Source organism: Ictalurus punctatus, chromosome 5, assembly GCF_001660625.3.
Source record: "Ictalurus punctatus breed USDA103 chromosome 5, Coco_2.0, whole genome shotgun sequence".
NCBI lineage: Eukaryota > Metazoa > Chordata > Actinopteri > Siluriformes > Ictaluridae > Ictalurus > Ictalurus punctatus.
The window spans coordinates 29,630,119-29,642,884 of NC_030420.2; the positions used below are offsets into that span (position 1 = coordinate 29,630,119).

The window sequence follows — 12,766 nt, forward strand, 5'->3', positions numbered from 1 at the left end:
AGTCGACTCTTATGAATGAACTGAGCCAAATGACCTGACTCGCTGAAAAGAGCTGGGGCTCTTATTACTAGAAGCAATATTTGCTTAAAATTATGGGACTGAAATGTCTAATCACCCCCCCCCCCCCCCCCCCCCCCATTTCTACAGGATGGTGTCCAGCATCTGGGTGTTTTTTTTTCTGTTGTAATGTAAAATTGTGGTATGTAATACAGTGCTTTGTTTACTTGATCATATGTTGGGCATTAAAGGGGCCAGTAAACAAAACGGCCTGAAGTTGGCCACGGAGGCAGCGGAAGTTGCTTCAAGATAGCTATGGATCAGGAGAGGAGAGCTGTGGGTGGGGTAGTGCTACCTGGACACAAGTTGGGGCTTGATCAACCCTGGCTGGATCGCCTGGGCGAGGGTGTCTGATGCTGAAAGACCCGAAACACCCGATGACCCCAGGAAACATCACTGATGACACATGGTCATGTATGCTAGAAGTGGTATGTAATACAGTGATCGATCTCCTTGATCATATGAGTTTTCAGCACATGACCAAACTCTGACACGTGACTAGTTCCAGTGTTGGGAAAATAAGCATCAGCAATATAGCAAACATACATGTGTATATACTATATTACATCAGGGCCAGCATTGCGAAAGAAGGACTTCTAGGTAGTTTAAACGTCTCTCATTTCTTCTCTAACACTTCTGTGGTTTAAGTCCATTGTGCTGAATTGCCAAACTAAGTCATATGAGAGGCAGTCAGATGATGCCTGGGGTTGCATCCTAAATCACACCCTATAGGACATGCAGTGCACTACATAGGGCGTTAAAGCCATTATTTCCTTGGCAGATATAAGCAGCAGGAGGAGGAGATCTAGACGCTTGGGGCTCCGGAAAGGTGATTAGATACGAAAGGTAAACTGTGAGAATTTTAGTGTTTTAATTTAAGGCTCTACAGTGTTCACAATATTTTAACCACCTATTTCACAATGTAGTCAATGACACAACCTAGTTTTATTAAGTTTATACGTGAGGTCACATTCTGTGAAGAGATTTTGATATAATGTGCTACACGGCTGTCCTTTCGGAAAGACTTATTATACCGCATATAGTAAAGGAAATGCAGGTAAAGCTACGGCTAGGAGGCGATCTCAAAATGAACCGATTCTTCGATTCCAGGTGTTGGGAATAGCGATTTGACTCTCAGGCTTAAGAGTCGATTCAACACTATGGATTTAATTCCCGGACAGAAAACACAGTCACAAACGAACCATAGCTTATTGGGCGAGCTAGACTTGTTAGCTACATTTGTCTTATGCCTCAGGTGCAAAAAAAGTCGTGTATCCAATTCCATTTGCTAGACTGGAGCCTAAGGTATAGGAGTCGGTTCAGCACAGTGAGTATGATTCGGCTCAAGTTACAAATGAAGCATTATTATGGAAAGGATATTGAGTGAGCTAGCTAGACTAGTTGGGTACATTAGTCCCGTGACCCACCGTGCAAAAAGAATCGATTCTCCAATTCCGTGTGTTCAAATAGAATCAAATTGAAATAGAGTCGACTCTGCGGCTTAGGAGTCGATTTAGCAGAGTGAGTTTGATTCGGCTCAAGTTCGCGCACTGAAAACGTATAAACGTTCCTTTTAAAATGATGAGGGTGACTTATTTATTATTATTATCAGTTTATTACTATCCGTTATTATTATTGTAGTACTATGTCAACTCACTATGGTATATACAACCCAAATTCCAAAAAAGTTAGGACACTGTGCAACACTTACTTTTCAAGCCTTTCGTTGCCCCGTCCCAAACTTTTTGAGACGTGTTGCGGCCATCAAATTCAAAATTACCTATTAAAAATTGTACATTTACTCGGTTTATTACGCAGTTGTTGTTTTTTTTGCATGTACTGTGATTTCCTTTCCGGAATCGAGAAATTGATTGTGTGAATCGACTCAATCGATTCCCAACAGCTGGAACTGGAACTTTTGTTTTGCTACGACCTCTTGTGAAACCGGAAAGCACCACGTTGCGGTGTTTGAGCTGGCTTATTCATTTTACTATCCTAGCTAGTCTAACTATAGTTGACAATTAAGTACAATTTTTTCCCCAAAAAAATAAACTGTCGAAATTCGCTGTTTTTCCAAGCGCTCGCTACGAATGTAGAAGTTTTCGCATATGCAAATCTCAATCCTATTGGGTAAATCTCAAATGTCCTGCCTACTCCCTTGTTTAGTGCACTACATTAGTCATTGTCGCACTGTAAGCTTTAAGCCCCATTTAGTGCACTAGATATCCAATAGGAAACCGTTGTAGATTGTAGGCGTTGCGATGACGCATGGGTGTGACGATAGGCTTACGCTAGCCAATCACAATCGACTGCGGACGATTGAGGACGTATTCTCGACATTGTTTTGGTCGTTTGTTTTGTGTCGCTATACAAAAGCGGACTCGCCGGACAGTTTGTTTTCATCCACCTCTGACGAGCGAACTCTCAGGTAGGATTACTTTCTACATTTGTGTGACATGAAATAAGTTTAGTCATTTTCTCAACTGTGTGAGCGGTTAATCTGCCAAATTCATATGCAGTCACCTAATTACTGTAAGCCTCGTTGTGTTCAGCTTTATGTTGTTATTCTTAATGTTCAGTAACAGCAACTCAGAAAGTAGTTCCGGTCACCAGGCAAATCACAGGTCTATATTAATGCGCCTGTTATTGTTTCTATAGTAAGAGGTAATTCTGTATAATCTAAGAATAACAATACACAGTAATACGTGTTATTTAACAAAGAAAAACGTATAACCGTTGATATGGTGACGTTTTCTGTAAGGAGACGTTTATTTAAAATCTATGAAAGGCAGGGGCGTAAATGCGCGGTTTTCGGGTGAGCGTCCCCTGGGAAATATTTTATGACGGTTCCAAAAGGTTATTCATGGATTAACACAACACAACCCACAATCCTTTGTGTAATTCTACACATTAAATGCATGGAATACTTTCCATACCCGGTTACACTATGTTACTGAACAGGATGAACCGCTTGTGGATTAATTATAGCTTTTGTTTGAAAGGCAGCTAGTTACCCATCAGCTGATGAATTGCTGAAAGTTTGCTGTATGAGGAGAAAAACAAAAAGGCTTGATCTGGTTTTATAAGACAACATGTACATTTCTACCCATTACTAATAATGATGTAATCATTCTCAGTGTAACCGTGATAAGTAATTTATGGCAACATTATAAATATGGTCAGATTGCCCTGCTGACAAAAAATAAAATAAAAAAAACACACAGAGAATTTGTAATGGTTTTAATTGTTATAATGAATTGTATTGGTTTTAATGGAAACTGTAATGGTCCCTGTGGGTCTCTGCTGGTCATTTGTTGCCTTCTATTAGTGGCACATTATGTCTAATGGATACCATTAAGGACCAATAATAGTAATGGTAATGGTTTTAATGGTTCACTGATGGTTTGTAATTGTATTGTAGTGGAAACTATTAGAATTTATGTAACAGTTTCTGTTGTTTTTTTCAGCAAGGTGGTTGAGGGTAGATTCGACCTTAAATGTTCAAATCATCGATCCTACTACTCTTTGTCATCTACCACAAATGTGTGAACATGCTTACACTTATCAATGTTCTACAGATCATGCAGTGATTTTATATAGTATATTTCCTTACAACCTCCACCCCACCCCCACACTCCTGAAATGTCATTCCTGGCTCTGCCCTCGATGGAAGGAGTCTCCAGTGTCAGTGCTTAATAACAGTCAGTATATTTTCTGCCACGGGAAAGTCTTCAGAACAGAAGACATTGCTCTTTCCAGTTTGTCGGTATCGTGACAAGCTGCATTTTTTTTTTTGTCTTATTAATTTTAAGAACTATTTATAGCTGCTATGATGTAAGTGATAACAGGAACGTTGCACAACATGTTTTTAACTTAAGTTAAAAAGATGTGTCATTCAGTAATCAATTACAAATTGTAATTGTTAGGGAATTACTGTGGTATAAGAAGAATAAAACACGTTGGGAGATACTGTTATTGGAAAATAATCAACTTGGGGCGATAAAGTAACTCAGCTTTGCGTCAGACCACATCGCACCATCCTGTCATTGATTGTTTTCCTGCAACAACACACGGTGTTTGTTTTTATTCCTTGCATAAACAAACTATAAATTGAACTTTGTGAATTAGTTCACAGTACAGTAGAATTTATCGTATCTTTTTTTCACAGACATGTCAGATGGGGATGGTGTGCTGTCCAGCAGCAGCTTTCTGTCCAGCGATGGGGGTAATTTCAGCTCACTTTGCCCGAATGGCTCGGAATGGATTTGGTACGAACTCGGAGAGTGCACTCAGGACATCCGGGACATGATCAGCGTGGTCCTGGGTCTGCTGTCCATCGCCTGCTTCATTGTGTCCTCTTTCCCGTAAGTCCAACCTGACTTTAACCTTCATCCACGCACCGTAAGTCCTGTTTGGATCACAATCTGTTAAAATACCTCCGCTTCATATTTCAGTTTATAGTGCTGTGAAAAAGTATTTGCCCCCATCCTGATTTGTTTTTGTGTATATCTCGGACTAAGTTGTTTCAGAAAATAAAACAAAGTTTTTAAATGATCTTTATTTATTTAAGGAAAAAGGTTATCCAATACCAATTGGGCCTGTGTTAAAATGTATTTACTCCCATAGTTACTAAATCCCAAAATCTATGAATCTACATTCATAATGGGGTTCAGCTGGACTAGATTTACTGATTACTGCAAACCCTGTTCAATCAAATCAACACTTAAATAGAGCTTTTTCAACAGCATGAAGTTGGTTAAAAGGTCTTACCCAGTAACACACTATGCCAAAGTTGAAAGAAATTCCAGAAACGATGAGGAAGAAGGTTCATCAGTCTGGGAACAGTAACAAAGCTATTTAAAAGGCTCTGGGACTCCAAAAAACCACAGTGGAAAAACTTGGCACAGTAGTGAACCTTCCAAAAAGTGGCCGATCTTCCAAAATTCCTTCAAGAGCACAGCGACGACTCATCCAGCAAGTCACAGAAGAGCCAAGGACAACATCAAAGGAACTACAGGCCTCTCTTGCATCAGTAAAGGTCACTGTTCATGACTCCACTATCAGAAAGACACTGGGCAAAAATGGCATCCATGGCAGAGTGGCGAGGTGAAAACCATTGTTGACCCAGAAGAACATTGAGGCTGGTCTGTTTTTTTTCCAAAACACACCTTGATGATCCTCAAACCTTTTGGGAGAATGTTCTGTGGACTGATGAGTTAAAAGTGGAACTGTTTGGAAGACAGGGGTCCCGTTACATCTGGCGTAAACCAAACACAGAATTCCACAAAAAGAACATCATACCTTCAGTTAAGCATGGTGGTGGAAGTGTGAAAGAACTTAAAAGAAACATTTGGTTGCACTTATTGCTGCTAAAGGTGGCACAACCAGATTTTAAATTTAAATGTAACTTTTTTACTTCAATTGTTCCATTGTTTGTTTGTTGGTACAGTTACATAAGCGCCTTCATATATTCTGTTTAGACTTTAATAATTGGAGCAAGTAATATTTTTTTTATTATTTTTTTTTCTGTTGCAAGAAATTAAGCAAAATGACTGAACTGACTGCTTTATACTGTTTTTGTTTGTTTTTAGGCAGTACTACAGCTCATGTAAGACGGGGAATATGGACAGCGCTTTATCCATTTGGTTCCTGCTGTTGTGGCTTGGAGGTGACTCATGTAATCTCGCAGGCTCTTTTTTAGCTGACCAGCTTCCTCTTCAGGTAAGAGACCGATACATACGAACGTCGGTACGCTCCGGGCCGATGAACAACTTTGATATGAGTGCTTTGCCTTTGGGGTTTGTTTGTTTTTTGGAGAATCTTGGGAAAATATTACGTGCAAACTTTGTTAGAAGTTAACGAATGAGCACTTTGCTTCTCTTTGTTAGTGGCATGATTTGCTGACCATCCTGATTTTATGTTCCTCTTCTTATCTGTCCTACAGAAATACACCGCAGTGTACTACGTCCTGGCCGACCTTTTAATGTTAAGCATGTATACCTACTATAAGACGAAGCACATGCTGGCTGGAAGTGAGTCGCTGTTATTCGTAACATTTTTAAAGCATGTTCAAAAGCATGTCTTTGGTTTAGTTAGCGCAGTTGCATAGAGACTTTAAGGAAATCCATCGTAATTATAGGAATCAGGTACAAGACATAAATACTGCTCTAAATATTGTTATTATTATTATTATTATTATTATTATTATTATTATTATTATTATTATTATGTCTGAATCAGAATTTCAGTCAATGCATGAGGCCAATGCAAAATCCGTTCCAGTCCAGTGACAATATCTGCAAGTATTTCATTTATTAAATAAAAAAGGCTTTTTCGGATTGTGTCTTGGTCTGAGAAAAGCTCCAGCATGGGGAAATTTTGACATTATGTCTTATGTATAGTTCTGAGGACTATAAACTTCCCTGAAATATGTTTTTCTCTTGCATGTATAGTTTTAACAACCTGTTTACCTGGTTGAAAACTGAGGTCTCCACTGATGCTCAGTGTAGCAGAGAGCGTATCTCTATGGCCCTTATGCAGATTCCTCTTTAACACGTGGGCCAAAAAGAGTGAAAAGCTGTGCCTATGCTGTAAGAATGTGTTGATGAGTGAAACTCTTTCTCTTGGTTGTGTAGATGGCAACAGAAGAGTGCTGTATGCAGTCGGAGTGCTGTGTGAACTCGGGGTGTTTTCTTCTCTGCTGCAGTTCCCCGTCTCCCCTGTACACATACGTACCTCATCGAGTTTCAGGGGCCGAACGCTGCTGGCTGTGGATCAGCCGAACGCTGAGTTAAATTTAATAAAGGTGAACGTAGGCAGCTTTGTGTATTTGATTATTGTTTGTTTTTGTGAAATTTCACCTTGTTTCAGTTTGTGTCGAGTCTCTATTGAAAATTGGTGTCAGTTCTGACATGAGCTTGATGTTTATCTGGCGAAGCAGTCCATATTCTATTGACTTGCTTTGTTCTTCAGCCTTTCAGCACTAGGGAGATCATCGGCTTCACGTTCGGATCGATCTCCTCGCTGCTTTATCTCAGCTCCAGGCTGCCACAGATTTACACAAATGTAAGTAGTGCTGTTTGCACAGGAGTTGTTGTTTAAGCCCAACCTCCTCAAGCATTAGTGTGTTCTGAGATGCTCTTCTGCTCACCATGGTTGTAAAGAGTGGTTACTTTAGTTACCATAGCTTTCCTGTCAGTTCAAACCAATCTGATCGTTCTCCTCTTGACCGGTATCGGCATGATTTTATGCATTGCGCTGCTGCCACATGAATTGATTTGATACTTGTGTGAATATGCACAGGTGTACAGGTGTTTCTAGTAAAGTAAACGTAATAGGTCATGTAAAAATGGCAAAATACTGGCCCGTTTTACTCTTCATGATCTCACTACATGGTCTGTCCTAGCATGTTCAGTTTGCAATGTTCACTGAGTGTCAGTGGTATGAGGTTGTTTTTTAGGTACGTCACTTCACATACCTCACATTCAGCATGTTCTGAATGCCACCACTGGCATCTCTCGCCTTCACCCTTTCTCATCTGATCTCTCTTTTGAAAGTTTCGGAGGAAGTCGACAAAGGGCGTGTCGGTCTTTCTGTTCGCGCTGGTGATTCTGGGTAACGTCACGTACGGACTGAGTGTGCTGGTGAAGAACCCGGAGCGAGGACAGAGTGAGACCAGCTACATCGTCCACCACCTGCCCTGGCTCATCGGAAGTCTGGGAACTCTTTTACTCGACATGGTGGTATCCTTTCAGTTGCAGAAATAGAGAGACACATTTCCAGAATGTGTCCAATCTGAATGAGTCTGATTCCTGGTTCTGTTGTTTTTGTGGTGGCTTGAATTCATGAAAACAACACATTTTAGGAAAACCTGACTCATTCTCAATCTCTTATCTGTTTTTCTTATCAGCACTATGGGCTGCATTGCTCTCTGACACATTTGTACCACTTTCACAGCCAATGTTTGTCTATTTGCTCTGTTTTTAAAGGGTTGTCAGGTATATGTTACAAAAGTAGCAGCAAGAAGGAGACCAAAATTCAAAATATGCAACTTTACATCCTGGACACTTCATTAAAAAGTCTAACAGCGTAACTACTACGAGAAAAAATATACAGGGTGTCCCAAAAGTCTCCATACGTAGGGGACTGTGTACACCAGCACCATGTCGGTTGTGCCTTCGTCAGTGGATGTTCGTGAACGTCTACTTCTTCGTTGGTCCTCAACACTTCCAGTCTTTTTGAATTTGTTAATAAGTTTGGAAGTTTTGAGAAAAGTGTTGACACAAATAGTTCAACATAACGAATGCTTCAAGTGGTTTCCCCAAATTCTTCAGTTTCAGAAATATTCAACCCCCTGAATAGAATCACTCACAACAGCACAAACATGCAAAACAGGTGTTGTCTCAAGCTAATCAAGGGATTCATTAGTTGCACCAGGTGTGCTTGAGATGGAAAATACCTGAACTGGCTAGGGGTGGAAAATATATGATATAATTGAACTGGACAGAAAAGGAAGCTATCAATGGCTGCAACCAGATTTCTGAGAAGGCAGGTTGTCAAAAACCCTCGAGTGACTGCAGAAGACCTGCAGCAAGACTTGGGGCAGCAGGCACTGAGGTTTCAGTGAGCACAGTAAGACGTGTCCTAAATGCAGAAGGTTTCCATGCCAGAACTCCAAGACGTACACCACTACTGACCCAAAAGCAGAAGAAAAGTCGCTCAAAATCATATAAATAAGCCATAGAAGTTTTGGGATTCTGTTCTGTGGAACTGTGAAACAAAACTGGAGCTTTTCAGCACGATGGATCAGCGGTATGTCTGAAAGAAGAAGAATGAAGAAAGCACACTCTGTTCACAGTTAAGCGTGGTGGTGGCTCTGTGATGCTCTGGGGCTGTTTCGCATCCTCTGGAACTGGAAACCTGCAGCATGTGGAAGGCAAGATGGATTCATTAAGGTCTCAGGAAATCCTAGGAGAAAACCTCATGCCGTCTGTGAGGAAGCTGAAGCTTGGGCATCATTGGACCTTCCAACAGGACAATGATCCCATGCATACCTCAAATTCCACCAAGGTTTGATTGCTGAAGAAGTGCTGGTAGATTCTACAGGGCCATCACAGTCACCTGACTTGAACCCCATAGAAAATCTCTGGTGGGATTTGAAGAAGGCCGTTGCAGCACGCAAACCCAAGAATATTACTGAACTGGAGACCATTGCTCATGAGGAATGGGTCAAGACTCTTCAGGAACGCTGCTGGAAGCTGGTGTCTGGCTCTGCATCTCGCTTGCAGCAGATCAGCAGCAAAAGGGTGCTCTACTAAGTTCTAAAGATGCTTCCCATGAAGGGGTTGAATAATTCTGAAACTGGAGAAGTCATTATCAATTGCATTTTTAGTTGAATTCGGGGAAACCACTTGAAGTATTCGTTGTGTTGAATTATTTCAGTTGCTTTTGTTTGATTTGTTCATTACAAACAGTTGAAAGTCTGTAGGTTTTTGACAATAAACCTGATTTTCATTGGGGGTTGAATAATTTTGATTGCAACTGTAGCTAACTGTGTTAACTCAGTCTACTGCCACTGTAAGGTGAAAAGATGTTGACCAGCAGGCCTCCTATCATACATTCTAAGAGAGAAGCCAGGGGCTAGTTAACATCTGTCTGCGGCTGCTTTTGGCCCTGCGGTCAAACTTTGGACACCCCTGTTTTAGGGCCACCAAACAGTCCTGCACAACATCATACATTCATACATCACCACACACTCATGCTGTCATACACAGTTGAAATGTGCGTATCTCGCGCTCCTAACCCGCAGACCCATGAAAGCAGTTCACCTTAAAACCAGCAACACTAAAATCCTGATAATGCACAAGCTCAAACAAAATGTATTCTGTTCCCCCAAGTGGTGCAGAGTGTTCTAGAAAGGCGTGACCTTTTTTTTTTTTTTGCCTCACAAGTACAGTATTTAATTTTGTCTGTCCTTCATTTTAAATAAACGGCCAACAAAAAGTGTTTGGAGAAAATCACCAGTGTAGGTGGAAATTAGGTGGATGTTACTGATATTACAGGAAACATAATGACCAATGACTACTTATATTATATTATTATATTACAGATGTTATTCTTATGATTTACATATTACATACCGGATTAGATGTTTTTTTTTTCCTTCTCTCGAGTACACTGAGTTTGAACGCTGGTCGTGCACATTTTTTTAAACTGTTACTTTTTTTATCATATGTGGTCGAGTAGGGAAAAAGTTTGTAAAATTTTGTGTGGGCAGTGGTCACTTAGTGGTTAAGACATTGGACTACTAATTGCAAGGTTGTGAGTTCAAATTCCAGCACTACCAACCTGCCACTGCTGAGCCCTTCAGCAAGGCCCTTAACCCTCGGCTGCTCGGTTGTATGAATGAGAGAAATGGAAGTCGCTCTGGATAAGGGCATTTGCCAAATGCCATAAATGTAAATAAATGAAAATGATAAAAGATAGGATTACTCCAGGTAAAGGTTAAAAAAAAATAAATTAAACCAGGATTAGACAATGGTTTAAATACAATCCTGGTGATTTTAATAGTTTACAGATTAATGCACCTGGATTACTAGATAATAGACTTAGATTTAGTCCAGGAGAAAGCTACATCTTCGTTGCTGCAGCCCAGGTATAATCTATATGATTCTGTAATTACACAGGATGGAGTATGACTTCACTTGTTTTGGTGAAAATATTGACTAAAACAAGCAATGACCTGGAAACTATTGACGTGAGTTATCACTGCTTCATGTTTTTCTTGTTAAGAGCATTGAGCTTCATTCATTATTAAGCTATATTGTGTGTGTGTGTGTGTGTGTGTGTGTGTGTGTGTGTGTGTGTGTGTGTGTGTGTGTATATGTAGGTATGTGTGTGCGAGAGGATATTTTTTAATTATAGTGTGTGCTCTATAATTCTTTTCCTTAACTCCTCATCCTCAGATATTGGTGCAGTTTATGATGTATAGTAAAGCTTCACAAAATAGAGGGGACACAGAGGAGACTACTGCTCTTCTGAATGCCTGAGTCTTTGTCCTCACGGGTGTGCTCAGACCTCGAGACCTTCAGGATGCTCGACTCTCATTCCCCCCACGTCACGTCTGAGCACAAACGACTGTCAAAAGCACTTTTCTTTTTATTCCATTTTTTTTGTCCCCATGTATTTTGTATCAATAGTAGTTTTATATTCAATTCTTTTTGGATGATGTTCCAAGCACTGCAATGTCTTCGTCAAGAGAAGACTCACAAGTTTCACGGACACCGTGTAACTAGGAATAAACTGTCTGAATTTGCTGTCAATGGTTTTTAAATCATGTGATGGCTATGATGCTGGCTGTCTTTGGGTTTTTTTGGTCAGTTGTTATTATGGGGATTTACCTTAAAATAATGTTTATTTTTTAAAATTAGTTTGATCTAGTTAAAAGTCCTTTTACTTATTTTAAAGGCTGCACTAAAGATCTCACATTCTGGGAGTACTTTATTTTATTTGTTTGATTAAAGGAATACTCTGCCCACGCATTAAAAAAACAACCCTAATCTCTACCTACCACAGGCATTAATTTAAATCCCTGTACTGACAAAAGAAAAGGAGACATGACAACTTGTAATGAAAGTCTAAGGGCAGTTGTTGGGGCAGAAGTTACATTTTGCACTGATGAATCAGTCAGTGGTATTTCTATCTAAATCTGTTTAGTTCTTCCATTCTGAGATTTTTCAGAGGGAAATATTTGTGCTCATGCAATAAGCGTTATCATGGGAATCTAATAACATATCGACGGCACCGATCTTTAGAAAAACGCACACAAATTGAGTTCATTTTCACAGTGTTGGAAAGTTGGATGAACACAAATCATTTTCACTGTAATGATCTCATTTCAGTCTCATCTCAGGACCATGACCTTTTAAGGACCTTTAAGAGACGACTTCCCTTAGACTTCTCTAAGCTGTTGTTCACCAGGTTAGCTTTTCTCAATCCAGTGAAACAAAAATGTGTCGAAATTATCTGGAGTAATCACACATACTATATATGTGGTAAACAGAGCTCGGGTTTAAAAAAAAAAAAAAAAAAGGAAAAAAATGGTAGAATATTCCTTTAATCAAAGCTAAGTCCTTGTAGTAGCTTCACTTTCATCAGGGTGACCTTACACATATAGGACAAAACCTCTCATTGTGTCCTTCACATAGGTGTAAATTCATCACTGGGGCCTCATGGGTGCTGTACCATGAGTGTCACAACTGAAAAAAGCGCTCCTTATTTGCGGAAGTCCTTTTTACTCGGCATGATTCCTGTCACGGTTGCATGTTGTTCCTGGAAAAGGCACTCGTGTCGTTTCCCCTCATTAGCCGAGTCGCTGTCATTAGTCTCGTGTGAGTTAGGGGAACTGGGTTGGAATGTATGACCTTAAAAATGTCCCCCCCTGCCCTCTGTGAGAGCCCACCCAGGCAGGAAGAGGGTCAGAACACTGTGTGTGTGTGGGTGTGTGTGTAGTGACAGTGAGGGAGTGCGAGCATGATTGTGTCGCTGTGATTGTGAAACTCCAGGATGGAGCGAGAAAGGCAGCAGGGCTCCACGAGACCGCAGGAAGTGTGCAAAGATAGTGATGGCTCATCCATCAGAAGCCTGAACTGGGGCTGTTTATAAATACTAAGCCACTGGGAATGTTCTAATGAGAGGCTCAAATCAGGCA

At 40.4% G+C, this 12,766-nt stretch overlaps 1 protein-coding gene across 2 annotated transcripts; it reads left to right on the forward strand.

Moving 5' to 3' along the window:
* The first annotated feature begins 770 nt into the window (after window positions 1–770).
* slc66a1 (solute carrier family 66 member 1) lies at window positions 771–11,543 on the forward strand. 2 transcript variants are annotated; one of them, XM_017468101.3, is made up of 8 exons: window positions 771–903; window positions 4,226–4,421; window positions 5,649–5,778; window positions 6,002–6,089; window positions 6,693–6,862; window positions 7,030–7,122; window positions 7,614–7,799; window positions 11,022–11,543. In XM_017468101.3, exons 2-8 carry the CDS (start codon window positions 4,228–4,230, stop codon window positions 11,103–11,105), a joined length of 945 nt encoding a protein of 314 aa, XP_017323590.1. In that variant the 5' UTR covers window positions 771–903; window positions 4,226–4,227; the 3' UTR covers window positions 11,106–11,543.
* Window positions 11,544–12,766: the final 1,223 nt, after the last annotated feature.

Coding starts and splice junctions, on each gene's coding strand:
- slc66a1 (XM_017468101.3), top strand. CDS start 4,228: ATGTCAGATGGGGATGGTGTGCTGTCCAGCAGCAGCTTTCTGTCCAGC. Junction 5,779..6,001: donor CTGACCAGCTTCCTCTTCAG/GTAAGAGACCGA, acceptor TCTGTCCTACAG/AAATACACCGCAGTGTACTA. Junction 6,090..6,692: donor GAAGCACATGCTGGCTGGAA/GTGAGTCGCTGT, acceptor TTGGTTGTGTAG/ATGGCAACAGAAGAGTGCTG.